This window comes from Pezoporus wallicus, unplaced genomic scaffold (genome assembly GCF_028554395.1).
Source record: "Pezoporus wallicus isolate ANWC-B61680 ecotype Strahan unplaced genomic scaffold, APGP_CSIRO_Pwel_v1 contig_1181, whole genome shotgun sequence".
In the NCBI taxonomy this organism is placed as follows: Eukaryota; Metazoa; Chordata; class Aves; order Psittaciformes; family Psittacidae; genus Pezoporus; species Pezoporus wallicus.
The window spans coordinates 5266075-5291410 of record NW_026641428.1 but is presented as its reverse complement, the minus strand read 5'-3'; the positions used below and the strand labels follow the sequence as shown (position 1 = coordinate 5291410).

At 39.1% G+C, this 25336-nt stretch overlaps 1 protein-coding gene across 6 annotated transcripts in view; it reads left to right on the top strand.

Annotated features, from left to right (window-relative positions):
* Positions 1-461: 461 nt before the first annotated feature.
* Positions 462-25336, top strand: part of LOC130607080 (neurabin-1-like) — a 41441-nt gene continuing 16566 nt past the window's right edge. For 4 of the 6 annotated variants that reach the window (XM_057423875.1, XM_057423873.1, XM_057423874.1 and 1 more), the window contains exons 1-13: positions 817-963; positions 1474-3327; positions 15376-15508; positions 15959-16079; positions 16596-16700; positions 16883-17003; positions 17456-17599; positions 19358-19411; positions 21149-21378; positions 22965-23061; positions 23142-23331; positions 24108-24259; positions 24956-25289. In XM_057423875.1, the coding sequence (XP_057279858.1) occupies positions 1720-3327; positions 15376-15508; positions 15959-16079; positions 16596-16700; positions 16883-17003; positions 17456-17599; positions 19358-19411; positions 21149-21378; positions 22965-23061; positions 23142-23331; positions 24108-24259; positions 24956-25289 (3289 nt within the window). In that variant the 5' untranslated portion in view covers positions 817-963; positions 1474-1719. Of the gene's footprint in view, positions 565-635; positions 764-816; positions 964-1473; positions 3328-15375; positions 15509-15958; positions 16080-16595; positions 16701-16882; positions 17004-17455; positions 17600-19357; positions 19412-21148; positions 21379-22964; positions 23062-23141; positions 23332-24107; positions 24260-24955; positions 25290-25336 lie in introns of those variants that run through there. The other 2 variants (XM_057423872.1, XM_057423870.1) reach the window with 2 other exon arrangements.

Genomic DNA, 25336 nt, shown 5'->3' with positions numbered 1-25336 from the left:
GGTTGACGCCACTGCTTTTATCTGGACTAAGGAAAGACCTGGATATACGCAACAGTGCTTGCAAAACAGCAGTTATCACTGCCTGAGGCCACCGATGACGGGCGTCTCTTCCGCAGTCTCGGGGAGCCCGGGGAGCGTGCGAGGAAACGCGGCAGGCTCGCCCCATAGGCCTGCGCGGGCATGTCGACGTACCACCAGCCTAGTGCCACCCAGGCCGAGGCAGCGGCCCCGGCCATGTGCCTCCGCTTGGGTTTGGTACCTACCTGTTCGGGAGGCGTTAAGAACAACGGCATTCTTTAAAGGAAGAGGGTTAAAAAAGGCTGTTTGGCGCTGTTGTTACTTCCGACCGTCAGAGCCTCGGCAGCTGTCGCGATCTGGAACCTGCGCTGCCCTGCGGGCTGTAAAAATAGCGCGCAGCTCCCCGCCGCTGGCAGCCCAGCGCTCGCGCTGCCTCAGCTCCTGCCTACCGTCCCTAGTCACAGCCGCGGCGCTTCACCCGGCCTCAGGACCGGTGAGTGACCCGCCAGAGATGACCGGGCAGGGCAGCGCCGCCTCCCCGACATGGTATCACCCGAAACCCGCATCCCGCTGCGGCGTGGTATATCCCAGCGCGGGAGGCGCTTCCCTCGCCGCCCCCAGCCCCTCTGTTCCCTCACGCCGACCGCAGCCAGGGCGCGCCCGCCGCTCCCTCTCTTTGTGTGCGAGCGAGGGAGCGCGCGCGGGCGGGCCCGTGACACAGCGCGGCGGAGGGCGCCGATACAGCGTGAGAGCAGGGCGGGCGCGCGGCGGTTTGGAGCGGCACCGCTGAGGGGCGGGCGGGAGGAAGGTGGAGTGAGGAGCGCGGGGCGGGAGTGAGGGAAGGAAGGAGGGCGGCTGGCGGCGGATAATGATGGCGTGGTGTGCGCGGCCGCTGGGCGGCCGGCAGCGCTGAGGGGAAGGAGCTGGCGGGACCCCCGCCCCCAGGTAGGCTGGCTTGGAAAGTTTGGGGCGAGGTGCCGCGGAGGCCCCCGGCGCACAGGCGCCGCCACGGGGAAGCCCCAACTTGGGGCCGAAACTTGCTGCTTCCCCCCTTCCGGGCAGCACGGGGCGCCAGGGCCCCTCCGCCCCGCTGAGCCGCGGTGCGTGCGGCGGGTCCGGCCCGGGCCCAGCCTCCCCCGGCCGGCAGGAAGGGCCGGGCGCTGCCCCCTCCCCCGCCTCCCGGCCCGGCTTGGCTCAGCTCGGCCCGGCCGGCCCGGGACGGCTGTTGGCGGGAGCGGCGTGGGGGGGGGGCGCCTGCCGTTGCATCCCCCGCTGGAAGCGCCAGGTCGGTGTCCGGGCGGGCGGGAGTCGCCGGGTTAGCGCGTCCCGGCTGACACAATGGGCTTTATCCCGCCGGGAGGTCTCGGGCGGCGTTTCCCACACCGAGTTTCGTTCGGATTCGTGTCACACAGCGGCGGGGCCCCGCGTTAATGCGAAGTGTCTGTCTCTCTGCAGATGGCTTTCCGGATACCGCGGTCCGCGCTGGGGATAATACCCGATGTGGTGATTTACGCGCTTTGATTTCTTTCTCTCCACGTATACTCCCCTGCGCTCCATTTCAATGCGGGCGGGGAGATCGGCCCAGTGAAAACCTGCTTTTCAGATCTTCTGCTCTGCCTGGTGTTGGAGGGTGGAAGCTTTGTGCCTGGGAGCCGTCCTTCCCATTCTTCTTGAGGAGTCGAGGGACCTTTCTCTCTGACAATGATGAAAACCGAAGGCAAAGGGGAGAGGTCTTTAAGAAGTGCTTCCCCACACCGAAATGCCTATAAATCTGATTTCCATGCTATCAAATGCTCTTTTGATGGCATAAACAATCCCGAAAACGCTTCCAACAAAACAGGCTTGCATCAGAAGCTGAGCACCTCTTCCAATGGAGGGGGAAATGACCCACACAGTCGAGGCAGAGCTGCCACTTATGGCAATAGGGTGCACAAGATCAAAAGTATGTTTCTGCAAATGGGAGGCTCTTCTACACCCTCTTGTGAAAGCAGTCCACCTGCTGAGACCAAATTAATCAGCCGGGCCACAGCAGCAGAGTATGGACCTTCTCCAGGTAGCCCATCTTTCCTCATTGTCCAGAAAAATAATCTTCTTAATACGAGTACCAGCCCCTGCAGCAGCCCTGTGGATTCATTATCTGTGCCTTCTGCTGCTGACAGGGTCATCCGTAGCAATGATGAATCAGACTTGGACAAAGTTGCCCTGGCAGAAAAGTTTTCGGAGACTAGGAAGCTATTTGAGAGAAATATAAAACAGCGGAGCTCAGTGGACAGATATTCCCCCAGCAAATGTGAAAGAACTGAGGATAAGAAAAGGCGCAGTTCAGCTTCTGATTGCAGCAGTGTGGTGGACCACGGTTTTAATACAGAAGCAAGTCCTCCAGTTGCGCTGGAGAAAGTTGAAAATCAAGGTAATGATGAGTTGAAGCAGCAGCCTCCCAGTAGTGGTTCCAAATGCTCATTCCTGAATGCAGGGCCCATTTCTAGAAGGCTGGAAAGCTTTCTGGGTGACAGCGATTCTGACGAATCCAAGGAAATTTCCAAAAATGTTAGTCCTCCGAATCAGGACCCTTTGAGAGGTCACCACAGTTTGGATTCATCTGCTGTTGCTGAAGGATGTCAGGAGAAGGCTGTGCCCACCAAAGTGCCTGTGATCCTCAGAGGTGAGCTGAGCGAGGCACTTGGAAAAGACAAAAGACAGCAACTGGTACTTGAGAGAAGCCTGTGGGATATGGGCAGTGCATCTGGTCAGGAAGCTCAGCGGAGATCAGATGGTTTTCTCTCCAGGGTTTCCCCCATGGAGGGGACTTGTGCAGAGCTGGTTACACAAGATGAAACCTCAGGGCATGAAAAAGATGGTTTGGAGAAAGATCACATTGTTCAAGAGCATCAGCTGCTTGTATGTCAAGTACAGGAAGGGAAGAAGAGCAACTACTCCTTGGAAGTGGTAGAAGAGTTTACAGAAGGTAGTGAGACCCATCAGGAAGAAGAAGGGGATGGGATGTCTGTGAGAGATGGTTCAGTTACACGAGTTCAAGATGTTCTAGAGCAGGAAAGGGGTACTGAAGAAGAGGAACAAGTGTTGGAAAAGCAAAGCGAGGACTTCAGTGCTTTTGGAATAGAGAATGTGGCTTTTGATGATGACAGGGACACTGAGTCAGAAAACCAAGGGCCTGAAGGCAGAGAAAGTTTGGAGGGAGAGGAGGAGGAGTGTATGTATGACAGTGAGTATGAGGAGTTTCCTGGACTTTCTGAAGAGGAAGATCCTCAGCCAGACCGAAAAGTCAAGTTCTCAACAGCTCCCATCAGGGTAAGTATATCTGAATTTTCTCTATATTTTTTCATCATAATTTTGCAGTCAGAATGACCCAGGGAATACATTTTTTTGGTGTTCTTTTTGCAAAGCTCTAAAAACCCTTTAAAAGTTTATGGCTTTTATTCAAAAATAACTTATCTTGCTCAGAATATTCATGAATTAGTCACAAGTGATTTCTGAATCACAGCAGCTTCACAAGGTAGTGTAGCGAAACATGAGATTTTACTTGATGTTTTCAGGAATGCTAAACTTTTAGGAATAGATACAAAAACATGACCTTTAATACGTGCCTTAATTTGTTTAAAATGGAGGCATTGCATAGGAAGGATTTTGTCAGTTTTACTTTTTGTACAAAAGTTTTAAAACCCAAACAAAACAGCAAAACCCCCATAGCAAACCTTCAGATTCAAGTTCAGACTTGTCAGAATTAACTGTGAGAAAATATCACATCTAATTCCTGTTATTTAAGCTTTTGGAATTCTTTCTAATAATAACCATATATATGTTGTTGGGGGTTTTTTATCCTGGCTTGGTGAGCAAGCTTTAGGAGTGTTACCACTAGCATTTTGGAGTTAGGAAGTTGCAGAAATTACAAGGGCAAAGAAGTTATAAAAAGGGCAAACCAGATAATGAGGAGTAGTGTAAGTTACAGTGCTAACAAAAAGATTAGGTGTCTGATCTTCCCTCATCAAAAATACCTATAAAATAAGTCAGTCCACAACTCAGACCATATTTACCCACAGTCTTGTTGCAGACTTCAGTTATTCTAGTCCCTCTTGAAGTTTGGGAGGAGAATTGGGAGATGTGGAGCAGGATGGAATGGGAAACAGTCCAGAAGTATAATTCTTCTACTATTATGTGAATGAAAAATGTCATCTTTAATAAACAATTTTTACACTTTGTTCTTATAGAGTCAGGGCTTGCTTTTAATGATCAGAGGGATGTAAAAATTCTGTTGACTCCTCTACTTCCTGCAGTGGAGAGCTGTGATTTCCCAGTTTGCTAACACATGCCAGTGCTGTACCTCAGAAAATGGGTTGGGTGTGTCAAAATGAGAGTTTTGTTGCATGTGGGTTTTTGATAGTCTCTCCATAGACAGGCTGACTTTATATGGCTTTCTTATAGTTGATGCTGCTTTAGTGGTGACCTGGAGCACTGAAGGGGAGAGTGCCTCTGTTGGAAACTGCATAATGAGTCTGATGAGGGCTGTGGGATAGCCTGAGGGACATCAGTCCATTTCCCCTTGCATTTCTGCACTGAGTATCTGAGGAAAGTGCCATGTAGTCTACTGTAAGTGAATGTTCATTGACCCTGCTTGCTGTAGGCAGGGTTTTACTGATTATTGCTGAAATTCTACTGGCTATAACAGACTTTTCCTTCCTTCTCTGTTATGTCTATGTCAGATTTATTTGAAAGCACTAGCAGAAATCTCTGTGCCAACTGTGTTGGGAGTTCTTGTGTAGATAAAACTCGAGTTTTTTTGAAAACTAGCACTGTCCAATTACAGATGCTTCTCTGAAAGCCACAGGGACCAACCCGTACCAGATTATCAATTCCACAACCGAGAGATGAATGGTTGGTATCAACTGTTCCATTAAAAATAACATAGTTTTCCATTAAAAATAACATAGTTCTTGCCATAGTGCCACACTTGGATTGGCAGAATACACTGTACTTTATAGCAGTATGGTCAGTGAACTTTCTTTTTAAGGCCCTAAAATTGAAGCTTGTGATAATTGCGTTCCTTTATTCCTTTTCAGTGAAACTTGACTGTATCTTCCCTGTACTTAGTATAGGGATCTATTTCTGTATGTCATTTTCAATAGCTTTTTCCCCTTTGTTCCTCATGACTAAGTAATGATTTCTTTCCCCTTATCTGCATTTTTGTTTCATATTTTCTATGATACTTAGTGGGAATGAGTCCTGGTATATGGTTTTCAGCTTTTGTACTCTCTAAAATAAAGAATTCTCCAACTCTTTTTTTCTACTTCCCCCAAATGTTTTTTAGTAATGTACCTTTAATATCTCAGTAAGTCTGTAGGAAATCCCACTTTCACCTCCCAAAAGGAAATCTCTCTTATTTGACTTTATGCATAGATTTTAGTTTATCTTCAATTCAAAGAGGGGGAAAAAAAAAGAAAATCCTGTGTCATAGCAACAGATTGTTCCTGGTTCAAGATGTATTTTAGTAGCTTCTTTTTGTTTTCAGCATTATTTAGACTAAGAAGTTTGACTGAAATGTGAGTGCCATTTCACACGTTTGGAGCCACCAGAGGAGACAGTCTGTGATTTTACTCCTTTGACACTCCTGAGAGAGGCCAGCTTGGCCTTGGCATTCTTGCTGCTTTCCTTCTGCACCTCTCTAGTGATTATGAAGAAACCATCTCTGTCTTTCGCAGTTGCTGTTTAGCAGGTGTCTGATAGAGCTGGAGAATTCAAAACATTCAGAAGGTGTTTGGGCGAGAAAAAGCACGTTCTCAGATCATCAGGGTTCTGCAGTGATGGAGCTCTGACCATTGTACTTGATATGCCCAAAAGAGAAGTTGGATATGTATGTAGGCAATGGATATAACTTACACATGGGCACCCTAAAAAGAGTATTTATGCTGCAGCAACAAAGAGAACTTGATCAATATCTCTGTTTTGGAAGTTTCTAGTCAGTTGTAAAATTGTCAAGGCTTTTTGAGTGAAAGAAGGAGACTCTGAAGGTCCCAGGGGATGTGTGTGGTAGCTAACAATGTTAGCACTACTTCTGACCCATGCTAGAGATCCATAATTATTGACATCTGTAGCAGGGTTTAATAATATAATTTGATAATTTCAGGAAAGATGGGACAGAATTGCACAACTACTCCATTGCTTTGTTTTGCCCTGTGCCTTTGAAAATAAGCATAGATGAGACTTCTTAACATAAAAATTTCAATTCTGTAGAAGCTGGTGATAAATTACATGTGGGAAGATTTCTTATTTGTTGCAGGTGACCTGACTCTTAAGTCCTACTGCTGTTTGATCTCTGTAGACCTTAAGGAACATGCCTTGGTTGCTTGTTTTTTCTACAGCAGTAAAGAGAGTGATACTGCACAGTTATTAGCAGAACTTCACTGACTGGGTTTGTGTTATGGTACATGAGCTATTTATAGTCTCTTGTTGCCACATATGAGGCCAGTAAGGAATGTAGATCACACTCAGCTGTCCAAGGTATTTGCAAAGGAACTGAACTTGTCTTTGTCTTGAAGTTTTCTGAATAAACTATGTAAACAATCAGCATTACAGACAGAGCAAATAATAGGTAACTGTGCTATCATCCCTTTATATTTCACTCTGCTTTTGTAATGTAGAGTTTAAACTTGCTTTCAGTTATATAATTACCTTGGAAAGCTTTAATTAACATAAATGTAATGACTGAGTGCTGTTTGGCATTTGTAATTTTGAAACATTCCGTTGGGAAAACAAATGCTTATTTCCAAATTGACTTCTTGAGATGTTTTTACCTCTGACCGTGTCAAACTTTGTCCTGGAAACCTTTAATAGCACTGTGACTAACTCTTGCAATGATTTATGGTCCATAGAAATCCTGTAGCTCAGGTAAACTGAAAAGATAGTACAAGCGGTATTTGCTTCCATAATTCTTTTTAATTGGAAGTGCTATCCAGTTTATGTTACATGGGAGTGTCAATTCCCAGCTCTTTGTGAATAATACTTTAAAATTGCTAACTCAAGAGCACAGTTTAAAAAAGAAAACCAACACAAGAAATCAAACCTTCATAAAGGCCTTACTTTTATATTTGTCACAGTTAAGCAGATGCTCAAACTTACTTCTTCAATAAGGAAACTGAAAGCGGTTTCATAGCTTGTGTGTTGTTCTAACCAGCCAAGTTATCAGCTGCTTCTGGGAGAACATGGAAATCCTTCATAAAATTGCCATTTGTCTTGCATTGGAATAGAGCTGTTTTATGTATAGCTGGGGCACAAACAGTAATCTTGTTCAGGCTGGCATTCTCTTTAATCTTTTTAGTACAGAACTGCTTACTGTGGATGTTAATGAAGCAGTAAATGAAGATAACTTGAATTAGATTTCCTGTATAACAGCATTATCTGTAAATGCTTACCACTTCTAGTAGATGCAGTTTTTCTGCGTCAATGTGTAGTCTCCTGAACACTGTTAAAATTGCAGAGTAGTGCTTCAGCTTAATACATCCTCTGATTTTTGAACTGTAACTTCTATGCTTATGACATCATAAACAGAAAAAGATACAAAATACACTAAACCTAGTAGAAGATACCAAAACCCTGCAGTTTCTTCAGTAATTAGAGAATTGTTGACTGCGTAAATGGTCCATTATTTGTTGGCCACTGGTCAAGCACTTCGGTAAGATACTTCTGTATTGTAAGGAACAAGTATGTGACATGGATGTAGGTTGTTTTAGAAAAACAGATTTGAATTGAGAGTAGATTTTAACAGAACTGATTTGTAGGTGGGAAGTGAAGTAATTTGCCTTTTTTTTCTTGACACAAATAGTGTATTTTAATTGTGCTTTGGGATCTTTTGCAATGACAATTTGTGTGTTGCAACTCAGATTTTAATTGTTTTGAAGCTCTGTTTATCCTTTGCATCAATATTACAACGTTTGTGACTTTACATCAAATTTTTTCTTCATATTTTTATCTCAAACTTAAACTCTTCACGGTATTTTTCAGTGACTTTTCACAAAAAGTAACCCCGATGTGTTCTGTTTGCATCTAAGAGTATGGCATTTCCTGGTGGCTAAACTTAACAGTAAGAAACAAACATGGATATTAACTGGAGAAATATTCACACACTTGTGAAAATTTTCTTAGTTGGGTTTTATTGTGTTGGTTTTTTGGTCTTGAAAGATAATCTTTAAACTCTTACTTCAGTTAAGAAGTTAAATGTTTATTAATCTTAAATGCATTTAATTCTGTGTGTAGATTTATCTGGCTTTAGAAAGTTCTATATCAAGTATTTCTGATGTCTTTATGTTTTGATTCCATGACCTTTGTTCATCTCCCCAGAAAGAAGCACTTTCAACTCAAGCTTTCTTTGGAATTTTTTTTTTTCTAATCCTATGTTTTCTGTTTTGATTTTTTAGGAAATGTTTGATATGTAACATTCACAATAGTAGATTGATTTGGCATTTCAAGAATCTTTGGATGAGAGTCCAGGGTATAGGGCTGTAGAGCAGAAATCTAAACCAGAACAGGAAAAGCAAAGACTATCTTTTTATATCTTGCCTCGCTGCTGGAGCAGATTAACTCTTTACATTAATATCTCAATGTATTTCTAACTGAATTATTCCCTGGATGTGGTTATATGACATCCTAGCTGCCCTATTTGATGTACTTGATGGTGCTACAGAACTACAGACAAGAAAGAGAACACCGAGGTTATGGATGTCAGATGAAGTGGCAGTAAGCATGACAGGTTATCATCAGCTGTCTGTCCTCACTCCTTTTTCAGACTCTCTAGCTTCTAAACTCCTAGCAGTTTTACCCAGATTTGACGGGAAGAGAGAGATGTTCTTAAAGTTATTTTAAAAATACTGCTTGGTTTGGGAAAAAGTAGCACTTGTATCAAAGTTGCAGATTGTGCCTTTGCTGATGGCAAGGCTGCAGATTAATTTAAGTTACTTGTTCTTTTTTTACTTAATGTTAGCTGGTGACCATACATGTCCAGCCTGTGCTCTGTTTTGCTTTGAGAATAGCTGTGGAGAAGAAGAGGGAGGAAAGGTGGTGAACAGGAGGCAGTTGAGGGTTTCATGGGAGATGTAGTCTGAAGAAATGCTGAGGAGGTGATGAAGGTCAGCAAAGAGATGCAGTTTTGCAGGAGACACGTTCATTATCTCAGCTGTTAAGCTCTGAAATACTCAGCATCTTTTTGGTTAGGATTGTCATTATTAGAAGCTGAGAATACTTAACCTAGACCGATAAAGAATGAACCGGGAGTAGCTGAAACTTGTTTGTAGTTTACCTTTTGGCAGAAAAAAAAACATTATCCCTTTTCATATAATTCTAACATAACAGAGAAGGTGAACACTTGGGAGGACATCAGTAAAAAGTGTGCCTCTGTTATCTGACTAGACATTTTGTAATCTTGAGATCATGAAGGTGCAGTGTAGCAGAGTTTTTTGCAGGGTGCTTACATTTTTATTGATTAATGAAGTATTACTCCGAAAGGAAACATGCAAATTCTTTACATGTATTTCTCAATCATTTACCACCATCACCTTCCAGTTTGCCTCCTTTTCATGATCTTCCTTGTCAGACCCAGGGCATTCATCATTGCTAGTGACAGTGTTACTAGCGATTAGTTAATTCAGGTATGGCAGGGTTATTTTGTTGTTGTTTCATCTTCTGGGCTTTAGAAAACAGGTAGGCTATTTCTATGTTCACTGTTATTCTTTTGAAGTTGCTCTTACCAATTTTCTTGCTATTCAGATTTGGTCAAGTCAAGATTATTGTTTTGGTGAAAAGTAAATTAACACATGTATCTAATTCTTCTTGATAGTCAAGCTTAAACTGGTGGTAACAAGATACCCGTGAGGCTTGTGGATGCTCATAACGGAATCACTTTCTTTATATACAAAGCCTTTCAGAAGCTAAGATTTTTTTTGGGTGCCCCCCTTCAGGTGGTATTGTGAGTAGTTTTTGTCTCTTCTGGTCATATCCTATTTATTTGGAGTTTTTCATTCCCTCTGTCAGAGAGCAACGACACCTCATCTGAGATGGTGGTGGAGTACAGCCAGGTTACAGCAGAGCTCTGCTTCCACACAGGGAGAATGTGGATCATCTCTTAATGCCTGCTCTGAATGTTTGAAAAAGAAAAAAAATAAATCAATGCACTGAATCTTCATGGATGCTTTTCTCTGTCTTCAGTATTTCTTTTACTGGGATTTAAAAACAGAGTATCTGAGAGTGTTTCTCCTTTTGGAGTAGGTAGCATAACCCGACTGAAACAGTTACGTTGTTTTTCTTGCTAACTCCAGTCCCTTTGCTACTGCAGTGAAATGCAGAACTAGAGAATATATTTTATTGGGTTTATTGAGAATTAAGTGGAGAATAGTAATACTGGTAAAATCATGTTTAATTTAGGATTAAATTGTCTGTATGGTAGATCTGAAGCAAGGTTGTCTTTTTATAAACTGACATGGTTGGTGGTTTTGATTGTCATGCAGAGCTACAAGGTAAGCGTGCAAGTGTGTGCAACCTGCCTCTCCACCTGTTTGGTAACAGAACATGCTACATTGAGTGTAATGGCTTATAATGTTAAGCTGTTTAACAGTTACTAACCATTCTGAATACTCTTTGAAGAAGAGTCAAAGTGTGGGTTTGTTGTTTTTTGTTTGTTTGTTTTTATTTATTTATTTTTCTTTTAAGCAAAATATTTCTGTTTGCTGGTTAAAGGATTTGATAGCAGGAGTTGACTAAAATCAGATATAGTTACTTTCCACTTAAAATAGAACAAGTAGTGGTAATGAAATACTAACCATGTAGCTTTCAGAAACAGAGGGAAGAGTGGGTAGCAGTAATAAGATGTCTACTTTAACTGAAGAGGGAGATTGTAAAAGTAAAGTGTACATTATATACTTCAGTCCTACTTCAGTGCTACTGTTTCAAATGATTATTTGTATTTGCCTGGGCACTTCACACTTTGCCAGACATATCAATGTGGAAAGATGAAACTGTTCGCTAATAGATAATATTACCTGAGGCAACCACTTGTGTTTTGAATGCTTGGCTTTACTGAGTGTCAGTGAATTCTTATGTTAAAAGTAAGAATAGGGTTTCAGAAGAAATGTGAACCAACTGGTGTAGTCATTGCAAGGTGTGGTGTGCAGGTGTCAGTTACACTCAAGTGCCTCTCTCAGCTGTGAAGTGTTACTTTAACTGCCTGCACAGGTGCTGTGAGGCTTTCCAGCAAACACTGCCGTATGACTTGAGAACATTAAAGAAATGTTGACATTGCTCCCGTTCCAGTTAGCTGGGAGCCTTTCTGCACAGTCACTGGCTTCTTCATACGTAAGCTTAATTACTTTTGTAGTGTTCTGCTTTTGATCATGCACCAACTAATCTATCTGCTAGAAATTAATATGGGAGTGGAGGTCTTTGGGCTGTATTTTATGGCTCAGTAGCAATTTCATGCAAACACGTGGTAAACTAGTGTTAACCCTCTAACAAGATTAACATTCTGCTAAAACTAACGTAGTTCTTAAGTAGAGCTTTTTCTTTTTAAGGGCTGCTAAGGGTTTGAATTAAGTGAAGTCGTTCTTGTTCTTCTGTGATAATTCTGTTTTTTGCGATAGCAGTAGGATGATATAATGGAGATTTGTAGTTGTGTATAGTAGCAGGAGCTGAGTGGTAGGGTCTTTTAGACAGGCTGTGTTGGGATTTTGTGGGGGTTTTCTTGAGTGCTTACCTTGGTATTAGCATCTTCATAGAAAGATACAAACTGAGTTTTGAATTCAAGAAGTTATTATTTTTCCTGGTATGAAAAATGCAGTTTGTTCTGTCTCCAAATAAATATATCTACTGTGCAAGTACTAAGTATATATTTGAAAAATTATGGTTATGTATCTTAGCAATTTAAGGCAATTTTAACCCTTAAAAATTCAGCCCTCTTTCAGAACTTTTTTGATTGAAGTTATTTTTATTCATTCTGAAGAAAAGAGGTCTTGAGTGTAAAAGAGTTTTATTCCCTCCCCCCCCTTCTCCCCAGATAACAGGGTTTTCATCGCTTATTACCTTGACAGGATCCAGAAGTTATTAATGTTAGGTTAACCTTCTGGATATATAACCTCCTATATATATATAACCTTCTAATCAGGGTATGTAGCAAGTTATAGTAAAAGGCTTGTAAAATTCACCCGGTTGCCACAATAAAATTCGTCTGGTTTCTCCTGTGTTGAGACGATAACTTGTGTTTGCTAAAGCAACTTTTAAAAATATCACTTGCACTCTAATAATTTTATATTCTCTGGCTAGTAATAGCTTCTAAATAGTAAGATTAGAATTTCTTTTGTCCCTAATGCATTCAGTGACTAAACCCTGTCAGACACAGCGCAGGGATGAACTGTGTTTAGCTTTCTCATCAATCTTCCAGACTCTGTAACTTGTGTTATTTATTATCCACATTTTAACTGTGTTTAGTGTTAGTTTTGCTACTTGGAAGGAACAACTTGCTGAGAAGTTCTGTGTTTTCTGTATTAGTATCAACAATTTTACTGTTTCCATCTTATAGAAGATGAGTATCATGTGTTTCCACAAGTACACAATAAAAATTTGTGTTTTGCCCTTGACTCTGGCCATAGTTTTCTTAGTGTGCTCTTGCTTTTCTTGTAATTGCAATGCTTGGCTTCTGGTTATATATAAGTTTTTCCTCTATTTTTTGTAAATTCATATTTTTCCTCAAAATTATTTTTCTGAAGATGGGGGGGGGGAGTGTCTTACTGTTTTGAAATGGGTCTATCTTGTCTTAATTGTGAGGTTATGTTTTAAGAATATTATCTAAACTTTCTCACACACTTGCCATCTGTTACCTTAAGAGGAAAGCATGAATTCTTTCTCCTAGTGGATTAGTCAGAATTGATTTCAGATAGGTTTGTCTTAAAAAGCTATTGTGTATAAATATTAGTAATCTTCATTTACATATATATATGTTTGTGCTGCTATTTTATGAATAACAATTATAAACATCACTGGAATCTAAGCCACCACTAGTTTTAAATTCTGTGATCCTCTCCAGGCAGATGGATTCAGATTCTATAGTCAATTTTGTGTCAAAATGGGCTAATTCCATGAGACTCGCAAGTACAATGCTATTACTTCCAAGTTGGAAAAATATTCAGTAATTTTTAGAAATTCCAGAGATATTTTAGTGCTTTCAGTCTAGGACTTGCAGCCTATGTAGTGCTGATACAATGATGCAACTTTGCTTCCCTGACATTTCCAGCTGTTTGGAAAGGCCTGTGTAAGGAACTGATCATCCCTTTGCTAATGTAATTCTTCAGTAGATAGTGACTATTTGCATGATCTTCTGTGTTGTGAGTTAGACCCGAGTTGTAAAAAGTCAGGAAAATAAGCTGTCAGTGTCTTAAAAAAACTGCTACCAATCTCCCCATTTTGCTCATTCAGCTGTTTGGTAGTTAGTGATCTTTCATATTTCAGTCATATTACTAATATTAGATCATATGTGTGCTTACAAATCAGCATACTTGATTTTTTTTTCTTAATGCCCCAGTATTTGATTTGTTCTCAAAAACTCAAATATTCTCATTAACAGGTTAGCATTTGTCCACTCATGAACTTCTTTTTCTTTTTTTATTAGTTTAAAATTTGTCTTCTTATAACTTGACTATGTTTTGATGTTTTGGTTTTGGTTTGGGGAGGGGGGGGTTTGTTGTTTTTTTTTTTGGTTTTTTTTGTGTGTTTTTTTTTTTGTTGGGTTGGAAAGGAACCAAGCCAGGCTGGTCTTGTTCCAAAGGAAGAATAGTGCCTCGTGAAATGCTTCTGCTCCATATCCTATTTATTGATTTGGGAATGAATTATAGAACTTGTCTGCCTTTTTTTCTGACAGTGCTAGACGAAAGATACTTGAGACCATTTGGATGGTTTTCTTTGTCTATTTTGCAAATTTTCCTGTAAAGTTTAAGGAAGATGGGTACTGTAAGTGCAACCCTTGTCTTTCTGCGTTCAGTTGTTTCCCACTGGTGTCTGTATGATAGTCCAAAGGACTTTATTAGATTCTGTGCCTTTAAGCAAGACTTAGGAAGAACAACTTTTCACGAAGGTTCTTTTATTGGGGGAAACAAAAGGCTTCCAAGAGTGGGTTTCTTCCTTCCCTTTCAGCCAAGTGCATTTAACCTTGCTTACTTACTGGACTGCTATATGGCCATGCCATGTTTGTGGAGTAGCTGTTTTGCAGGATGTGGTGAAGAGTTTGTGAAACTGTCCTCCAGCTGTAGTCTGGAGGTGAAGCGGTGAGTTCCCCCTGGGAAATACTGAGTTCTATTAGGTGCTTTTAGGTAATCTGTTTCAAAAACTGCTTTCCTATGTCTGAGGTTCCTGCCATGCTAACACCATATACTAGCAGATGTGAATTCACTGGGACAATGTTAATTGCCTGATTTACATGGTTGCAGTTATTTGTCTAGGTAGTTTTAGTGGGAAAATGCAAAAATTACAGAAACATAGTAAGCCAGTGTACATCAACTTTGTGTTAGCACTGCATGTTCTTGATTGGGGGTAGCTGCTGCAGCTGCAGTCCATAACTGTGTTTTAATCTTACAGTGATGTTGAGTAAAACACTTAGTGACTTAAGCAGATAAACCTTGATTTTCAGCTAAATTGGGGGTTCTGTGTTTTTTCTTCTTTTTCATTAGCTTATGACTTTAAATACAATTAATAAACATGCTGGTAAGTAAAATTCACCCATTGCAAGTAACTCATTCTTCCTTTCTAGATTTCTGTCTTAATTTGGGTTGTTTATCTTGTATTTTTAATGATTCAGAAATTCAGCTGGAGTGATTCCTAAAAATAGTGATGTGTGTAACAAGGCATTTCCTTTTCCTGGGAAACTGCATGATTCCCTTGCAAAATCAGAAAACTGGATCTGTATGAAGCACTGCAATTGGCAGATGGTGTGGGGGGAGGGAAGAAGAGAGGAAGAAGGATTTGGGGGAATGTAGTTCTAGAAAAAAAAAGTCACACTATATCAAAGAGGAGGTAACTGATTTCCTTGACTGATGTTTTTTATTTGTTTGTTTGTTTGTTTTTTTACTATTTGGTGCATTTGCAACACACAAAGTATTTAACATTTTGTTTTGAAATGTAAAATGTGACTTCTGTGCAAGTTGGAAACTGTCTTGACAGGAGCAGGATTTATTACATATTTATTAAATTGACGATTGTTTAGAAAATTTGATCTTTAAAAATACTCCTTCAGTTTCCTTACTGATTTTCTTCTGATTGTATCATGTTTGGAATGGGATGAGAAAGCACTAAAACCAGTTTTATTACCTTTCTTAGGTTTTCAGTACTTACTCAAATGAAGACTATGATAGACGTAATGAAGAAGTTGACCCTGTAGCAGCCTCAGCTGAGTATGAACTTGAGAAAAGAGTGGAAAAAATGGAAGTGTTTCCTGTGGAAATTGAAAAAGGTGCAGATCAAACCTTGAACATTTGCAAGAGATACTGTGCGCACAAAAGATAAAAACAGTTTTAAATTCTGTTTTCCCTGAATTTAGGTCTTGAATTTGTGTTCAGGCTTTCATTTGTGGCTAATTGTGTAGAATTTAGTCAACATTAACTGAACAGGCATCTACTAAGTGCAAACTGTCATATTTAATTGAAGTTAGGAAGGCTGCATTATTGAGTGACAGATCTGCACTAAATATATACAATTCATAGATCCTGCTCTCTCATGAAGCTTTGAATCTAATAGGCAGTTGTAACTACAGAACAAAAAGGCTTCAAGTGGCATTTAGATTGGAAATGTCTTTTTTTAAGTGAATTTTCATATCTTTTGTGAGGATGGACTTTGAACACGTTGAAGCAGCTCACTGCTTCTTGTGTTACATGGCTAATACTAGATTTTTTTAATCCCTTAGGTGACAGTGGTCTGGGCATCAGTATTATTGGAATGGGAGTTGGTGCTGATCAGGGACTGGAAAAACTAGGTATTTTTGTAAAAACAATAACAGATGGTGGAGCTGCTCAGAGAGATGGACGGTGAGTTTTAAATTGAATTGATTATGCTTTTTGCAACTTTTTTAACTGAGCACAGTTATTTTCATTGGATAATGCTAAATACTGTTGAATGTATGTATAAAAGCTGAGTGTAACTGAATAAATATTGCATTCCTGCTTTATGTCATAGGTTTTTTTTTTAAAACGGGTTTTATTTGATAGGGAATATTTTTGCAAAATAAGCATAGGCCTGCTTACAGCATGTATAAGAACAACTTAGAATGTGCCCGTGTGCAAAAGTGTCACAAAATTATGTTGATGCTCCAAATCACCAATCACTGTGTAAATAGTAGAAAAAATAGAAAGCCAAATAGTGTTTGAATTTTAATTTGTGATCTGCACAGAAGCTGAGGATCAAGAGATTGTTTTTAAGCAGTTAAGTTTTTGAGACTTGTCATTTCTCATTATATATACTAGTGAGTTTTCAGTGAAACTTGTCAAAAAATTGTTAAGCCAAAATATTTTTGTTGAACTGACAGCTAATATTTTATTTTGCAGAATTCAAGTAAATGATCAGATTGTTGAGGTTGATGGCATAAGTCTAGTAGGAGTGACTCAGTTTTTTGCAGCCACTGTACTGAAAAACACCAAAGGCACGGTGAGGTACGTATGTTTTGTATGAAAGATTACTTTGATTTTGTCATTTTTCATTTTTCATTAATGGGGAGTACAAAACTGTAATCTGAACGTTTTACAAAGACATTATTGAAGGCAACAGTAAGGCAAACTGATTTCTTATGCATATCTTAAGCTTTTTGCTGCAATATTTTATTTGTCTTCTGCAGGTTTCTGATTGGCAGAGAGAAGCCAGGAACTCAGAGTGAAGTAGCACGCCTCATTAGTGAGACCTTAGAGCAGGAGAGATGTCTGTATGAGCAGCACTATGTTCATGATGATACAGAGCAGGTAAAATATCATGCATACCTACATATTTTTAAAAAGTACATTAGCATTACATGCAATAACCTCGGAAAATGGAAGCAAGAAAACCCCAAAAGATAAAACAAGCAATTTGTTGAAACCACAAATTACAAAATTCATACATTATTATTACAAGGCACATGATTTTCACTACTTGCTATCTTTCCAATGTATCAACAATCCAAAAGGTATTTTGAAGTATCAGCTGTGTATGACTGCTTCGTGTGTGGCTTACTCAGCTCTCTTTTGTGGAACATTGATGAAGGTGTTTGCAAGTCATCTTCAAAGCTTATCCTAGGTGTAAGAAACTAAAAAGGAATAGTAATGAGTTGAGAAAAATTCTGCAACTGATTGGATTTCCTGTGATTTTGTTATTGCTGCTACCATAATGCAAAGTGTGTGTCTGTGTGTGTGTTACGATTTTCCCATTTTGCCAGGATGATGACTATGATGATGATGACGATACATATGAGTCCCATTTACGTGGAAAATCTGTAGAAGTTTTTGATCTTCCTGACAATGAAGATATTGGTTTACCACTGGATATGGATTCAGCACAGTCTCTTCTTAAATTTAAAGAGGTGTGGTGGCAATTTCTTAAATATTCTGTGTGATGGATCGGGATGCATCTGAACCTTGTAAAATTTGGATATAATCTCCTACATGTCCCCCTCATTGTGCTTTTGGGCTTGTTTTCCCAACATTGCCATAAATTTCTGGTAAATGTCCCATGAAATGTAGGTCTTCTGCAATTTTCTGATCTCTGCTTTGCTGTACGTATTTATATTATCTTAAATGATCATTTGATTTAAATGAAATTTAAAAACGCCCTTGAAAACAAGCAGTAGAACCTAACATCACTTCCTTCCTTGTTGTGATGTCTGAACATTGCATTATATAGGTATGATGCTTCTCTTACTTCTTCTTTGGCTCATTGGACTTTGTATTTATTTGCTGCATAGTAGAATGGCTTTAACTATGGGGGGAGCATGGTGGGGCAGATATGTCCATTCTGAATGATCTTGAGTGATTGTTAGATGCTGTTCAGGAAGACAAGAAATATACATCTGATCTCTTTGTGTAGTCCCTGAGGTCTGCACTTTATTCTGTAGATGTGAGGGTTTTTTCAGGTGATGGCTTGTCCTGGGTTCAGCCGTAGCAGTCATTTTTCTCCTTCTTGGTAGCTGATGCAGTGCTGTGTTTTGACTTTCGGCCTGGGAACAGAGCTGATAGCCATGTTTTGGTTTGGCCAAGGACTTTGTGAGCCTCATGCTCTGCCAGGGGGGAGGGGAAGCCAGGAGGAAGCAGAGACAGGACACCTGACCCAAACTGACCAAAGAGGTATTCCATACCACAGCACGTCATGCCCATGGGCACGTCATGCTCATGGGTTTTTTTATGGTGTATTTGGGTTATGGTGTATTGGGACATTTCAGCCTAATGATCACTAGAGAACATTTACAGTTTTCATAGGTTAGGAAGCATAGCAGCAGGCTACAGCATCTTTTCATAATTGCTATATTTACTTGCGATACAATTAAATTCTCAGCTAGAATCGTTACTGTGCTGTTATTAACAATCTAAATGAAGGCTAGTCATGGATTCATTTGTTTTAGTGTATGTTTGATGCACTATGCTTTGTCACAAAACAACAACAAAAAAACCCCACAAACCAGAAACACAAAAACCAGCCAAACAAACCCCCCCCTCCCCCCCCCAGGGTTACAGGTGGAAAGGGAGATATAAGAATTAACTAATAGTTGACAAAAAAAATGTTCTTTTGCACTTGCACAGTTTTCTTAAGACATGTTAAGGATAATCTTTACATTTGGCTTAGGTGTAGCCTTTATTTTGAATAATCCTATAAAGATTTGTGGTGTAAAATACAAGGCTTAATTTTAGAACAAAGCCATCATGTTTATTTGTAAGTGCTGATAAGTAAAAATACTTAGTACTGGTAAAGTTTTACTTGATTCTGTGTACTGGTTGTCATCATGAGCCCATTGCTGCCTTTTCATTGTCTTGGCACATTAAAATATTATATTAACCTATCCACTTAATGTCTGTACAGCAATGTAAGATTTTTAGCTATAGGTGGTCATGAATTGATTTTTTTAGCAAACAGAATACACCATGGAACTTTTTGATTTTAATTTGAGTTCAACTTTTTAATAAAAGCTCATGACAGGTTCTGTAATTGACAAAATAAGTTGACGTTCTTCCTCAAACCATTTTTATTGTAGCATAAGGGAATCGTGGACAAATAATTAAAACTAATATTTCAAATGCCATTTTGTGTGCGTCCATATGATTTGTTTGTTTGTTTGTTTGTTTTTCAGCTACAGTTGAAACATGCAGTAACAATAGCTGAAGTGAATCAGCTGAAGGAGAGAGTAAGTTTTCAGAGAATGTTATTATTGGGAGGGGGTAGAGGGTGTTGGTTGGTTTGGGTTTTCTTATTTCAACTTACAAACTTTACCAAGAATAGGCTGAATGCAGAAGGCAGCAATCTGTTTAAGCCTCGGGCTATATGTACTGCGTGTTACGCTAGACAGGCATTTCTAAACTGAAAAGCTGTGCTCAAATTGAAAATAAAACCCAACAACACCATGAAAAAAAACCCCACATCAAAAATCGCCCAACCTCAAAATCTCCCCTGTGCTATTATAAGCTAGAGCATCTAAGCATTACTGCTTAGAGTAGAACGGAATATAATGGAGTACTGTATGAAACAAGCTTCCAAACAAATACAAGCATGCTTTCAGTGGATAGAACTTGTCTTATTTAGTATAGACTTAGCACTTAACAGACAATGGTTCGTGGCCAACTTTCTGTTACCAGAAAGTTACCTTGTTTCCCTTTTTTCCCTTCTCAAATTTCTGATATGCTCTGGGAAGAGAGCCTTTTCCAGCTTTTTTGGCTTTATTCCCCCCCACCCCCTTTGTGAGGGTTGGTTCAACATTTCAGTTTTCTCTGGGAAAGGGTTTATTGTTCTTTTTGCTGCTTTTTCCACTGATGGAGATCTGTGCCTTTTTTCTGGAAATATCTGTTGTAGGTGAGCTGATGCTTTTATTCCATTGCCCTTCAGTGTTGCCTTGCTGGGATATGTACACCCTAGGACAAGTTGCAGCACATGGCTGGGGTCAGGTAGCAAGTGGGGAGGGAATATGCTGCAGATTGTGATGATTTTGAATAATAGTATCTATTGGGGGTTTTCTTGCACTCTGCAAATGTTCAGAGCTCCAAGTGTAGAGAGGAAGGCAACCAAAACTTCTTTGTGTTCTTATGATAGTTCTGATTTTGATTTCTGACAGTGCTCCTTGTCCTTGCAGTATTCTTGAAATTCAGCCCATCTGGATTATTAAAAAACATTTAAAATGTTAGTGTTAGTACAACTCACTCTGCCATTTTTTATTCAAGAAATTCTTGGTCCTTTCAAGATCTCTGTTACACCAGCAGTGATCTTAACTGGCCTCAAAAGAAGTGATTTCCTCTGTAAATGGTATCCCCAAAGGAGGCGTGGACATACTAAGTGATACCCTGTCTGCTCACTCCAAGGCCTGGAGAACTTCACATGTTACCATTCCCTTATAATGTGGCTGCTGTCAAGCTGAAGGGACTCCATCCCTTTCTTTTGTTATGGTAATGTTTGATGTGGAAGACCTGTGTCTTGAAGAGTACCAGGGAAGATCATCTGGCCTCATTAGTTTTGTTCAAAAAACTGTGGGTAACAGTTTAGTAGGACAGGGAGTTTGTCTTATACAGGTTAAGATCCTGTATCTCCAGTTCCCAGGTAACCAAAATAGGCCTCTCCAGAGGCAGAAAGAGGTATTGAGGTCTTGAATAAGTCAATACAAAGCTAACAATAAAGGTCTTATTCATTTTATCTCTTTAAAAGGAGGCAATACTAATAAGCAGTAAAAAACTCTTGGGTTTGAGTTCTAAACTCGGTTGGATTAGCAACAGTTGGAAGAGTTGATAAGAGTTCTTTAAAAGTTCAGTATCTTGTTTTAATATTACTGATAAGTATTTAATGGTTATTAGCTATTCTCTACTTGAATATGTATAAACAACTGGGTTTTATTTCATCTTTTAGTTTAGATTAATTCCTTAAGTATCAATTTTTTCAGTTAAAAATTGTTGAAGCCGAAAAAAATGAATGGAAACTGAGTCGAGCCCAACTTCAGCAAAACTTAGATGAAAGCAAAGAGAAAATTAAAAAGTTAGAGACCTACTGGTTAGAGGCACAGAGTTTATGCAAAACAGTAAACGAGCATCTTAAAGAAACTCAAGAACAATGTGATGCCCTTGAAAAGAAATACAGCAAGGCCAAGAAACTGCTTAAAGATTATCAACAAAAGTGAGTACCTCAATATCCCAGGTTTTGTTTCTTGCTTGTGTGATTTGTATATTATGGGGAAAATTGACAGTAATACCTGGGGTTAGGATTTGCTTAACATACTTTCTTTGTATTTTCTCAGAGGTTAGGGAAGCAGTGGGCTATAGATGCTGAATTCTTACATACCTTAAGTCACCAGCTTCTGGAAAGGTTCTTCAAAAATTTTGCTGCTGCTTTTGATTCTAGGCTTAGGAAAAATGATTTACTATTTCAATAACAATTTTTAAAACAACATAGTTGAGAAACTGTAATGCATCTATACTTTTGGAAGGACTACTTGAAATCTGGTATGAGGTACTTGGCAATACCTTTTGCTGTTTGTGGGAAAACCCTCTAGTTTTAATGAACTTAAATGCTCCAGATAGAGTAAGCATCAAAGGATATATAATAAGAGCCAGATACATGTGATTCAGTCTGAGTTAGGAGTTGTAGGGGGAGTAGAAGGAATTCTGAGAATTAAGGTTTTGGGTTTTGTACCTAGCCCATCAAAATGCAGCATGAAAACAGTATGTTTGGTCTCTTAACATGTTTGGGATTTTTAGTACAGGTAATATTGCTTATCCAGTATGCCTGTTGTCATACAGATGTCTGTTCTACCTTTTTTCCTCTTTGCTAGACAGGAGCTAAATGCAAAATACTTGTAGAAGTATCTTGATAATACAGAACACAACTATTGATCTTGGTGGTTCGTATCTTAAATATCTCCACTTACTACTTCCTTTTAAAGGTAGTTTGCATTACCTTTAGCTCTGTAATCCACATTGGGAAATGTTACTTTTCCAAGTACTTTTTGGTGAGCTTTTTAAAGGTCTCCTTTCCCCTCTTCTCCCAAGCTTATCCACATGGAAGCTCAAAAGTACGTTAAAATGACTGCTCACAGGCTAGTTTCCATTTCCTCACTGTATTGCAAATGCCCATTAGTCCTTTGACTGTCCCCGAAGCTTTTGCATTTTGTGTAGATGTTCTATGCTTATTTGCTGTGTTTGTATGTTATTCCATCTGACTTGCAGGAAAAAAGCGGCTTTTATTTTTGGTTCCTTCCTGCAATCATTGTTTCCTTTTTGTAAAACCAGCCACTGCAATTTCTGAAGGATTAACTATGTAAAAACTTGAAATTCAACTTATTCTCATCTAAAGAAGTTTAGCATAGCTTTTGGAAGGAAAATACTATGTGTGCATGTATCTAAGATGTAATGATTGGAATCATGCATATATTTCATGCTTTAAATGTGTATTCGACTTGCCACTTTTAAAGGCAGAGAGATGGTTGTGACTTTGTAGAAAAAGCGTTGCAACACATCCTCTTTCAGCCCAGAGTAAATTGTAATGTCACATATATTTTCTTTTGAAGACAGTAAGAGCAAACAAATACATAGGTCATTTTATGACCTTACAAGATTAATGAATCCATTACACTTTAGACTTGATTTTTTTCAATGATTACTTACAGTGTTTTTTAGTAAATGCAACTGTGTGTATTTCTGTGTATTTTTTTACATCTCTGTGTGTTACTGTTTCATACATTTGTGTATTTTTTTTTTCACCAGAGAAACAGAATATATGAAAAAAGAAGAGGATCATTCAAGGCTACTTGAAGAGAGAGACCAGAAATATGCAGAACAGCTGAGAGTATATCAAGAAAAAGTAAAGGAGTATTATATTTTGAAATAGACTTCTGCATTCTCAGAGAGTTGTATCTCACTTCTGAATTTTAATTCTTGCAGATTTCAGAGCTTGAAAGTAAATTAAAAGTATATGAGAGAATGCCGTATATGTTTGGAGGTGGCAGTTTATTGGAAGATGTCTGTCAAAGTCCAGGCCAATATAATGAAGATCTGAAGACTAAAGAAGATAATGAAAAAGAAACTGAATCAATAGAAGACAGACTAAATTCTTCCGATATGTTAATTTCTGGTATGTTATAGGATCTTTGATTTGCATTTAATAAAAATCAGTAGTTATATGTGTAGTAGTTGTTAAAAGAAGCTGTTTGCTATTTCCTACATACTGGGTAAATGTTTGACCTGAACAAGTGTGGATATTTTTGTTTAGGTCCCCCAACATTTTCCATATTTGTAGTAATGTATTTCTTAAATACTGTGGGAAAGAGGAGATAGGTGGAGAGAGATCCATCTTTACTGTTCCCCAGGTTCTCTGTTGTTGAAACCGATAGTATTAGCGGGACTAAACCACTGAGATTTTAAGCTATGATTTCCACCAAAACTTGCTGGTTTTTAATTTGTCTTGTAATTTTATGTCTAGAATGTTATAAAATATCCAATGGTGGTTTAAAGGAGGACTTTTAAGTAGATGCTTATGCGCTTGAAAGAGTCTTGGAGAACAAGGACAGGAAAGTACATTTTGGTCACAAATTCTTATCTATTTGAGAGTAAAATTCCATTTTCAAGCCATAATACAATTATATCCTGATCTGATGGATTTTTTTTTAATTGAAGAAATTGAATAGAAATATATTAAAAAAAAATAAAGTTGCTATCACAATGTTAAAATATTATAGTATTATTATATAAAATGGTATTTTCCCATAGTGAAATGGTAGTAATGATTAACAGGTAAAATAATTGTGATTTAACTTCTGAATATTCTTCTGGCCAGTGGGTTGGAGAATTTCCCTACCAGTTGTTTTGGATTTTTTTTTTTTTTTTTTAAGTAATACATATTTGTTGCAGATTTTGATGCTTTTGTTGGGGATACTCCCAGATTAGACACCAGTGCACACAAAGCAAAGGCTCAGCTTGCTTTGAAAGTAAAACGCCAGCCACCTTCTCGATCAAAGCTGAAAGAATCGCTTGGGGCTGGACAGCAGACTGCAGATCTGCAGGTACTGATATTGGTAGATAATTACGCATTCAGGATCCTGAATATATGTTCAGTTTTATCTGTATTTGCGATTTTGAGTGTTGTCTCTGCTTCATTCAGACTGTGACAAAGCATCGTATTTTTATGCTGTAAATGAAAACCCCTATTTGGGGTTCATACCACATGTCATCTCTGGTGTGTTCTTTCTGGCTTCTACTTACTGAAAGATTTTGGTATAGTGACAGTGATATGTTGTGAAATATGTTTATCTATCATGTAATTCTCTCATCTGAAACAAGTTAGTTAAAAAATTTCTTCAAAAAGTAAATACTCTGAAATGCTTCATTATTCCATAAATAATCATTTAAGCCCACAAAAAGTATACAAGTAAAATATTCTAGCATGTTTCTGGAAAGCAGGTTAATTAGGGTGTGTATAGTTAGTATATGAAATAGCCTGTTATAGAGGGAGAAGGCTGAGCTACTTCACATAGTCTAAAAAGTGGTTCCATTGAATTAGAATGGCCAAGATATACCAGAACATTTCTGACTTGGCTGGAGAAAGATGATTTGGGATGTGCACAGAGATCTGTGTATGTAACTTTAAAATTTTCTGAACTGAGTAAGTTTGTGTGTAATACAGCATATTCTTACATCTAGTGGAAGATCAGGTAGTAAATTATGTGTCGTGTTTGTCATAACTTTTGTATTTGTTGAAGGATGAGGATTCGGAAGATGCTGTTCTCAACAGAGAACTTTCTCCTGTGTACCTAACCAAGACCTTAGAAACAAGTGAAAAATTAACTCTCCCACACCTGGATGACACAGATCGAAAGAGTGAAAAGCTTGAACAAACAGAAAGCACAGAAAGTCCTCTAGAGTCAAGTCCTTCTGCTTCCACACACTCTTCTCCAGTACACAAACCAAACAATGAAAATAGCACAATCACCACACGTTCACCTCCTCCTGAAGAGATGGCTCCAAATTCTCCTCAAGGGTATTCCAAGAGTGTTAAGCAAAGAGAAGCAAAAGGGAAAGGCAAAGAAGCCAAGGGTAAAATTTAAGGGTTTATTATTATTTTAATCTTTTGGGTTAAAGTA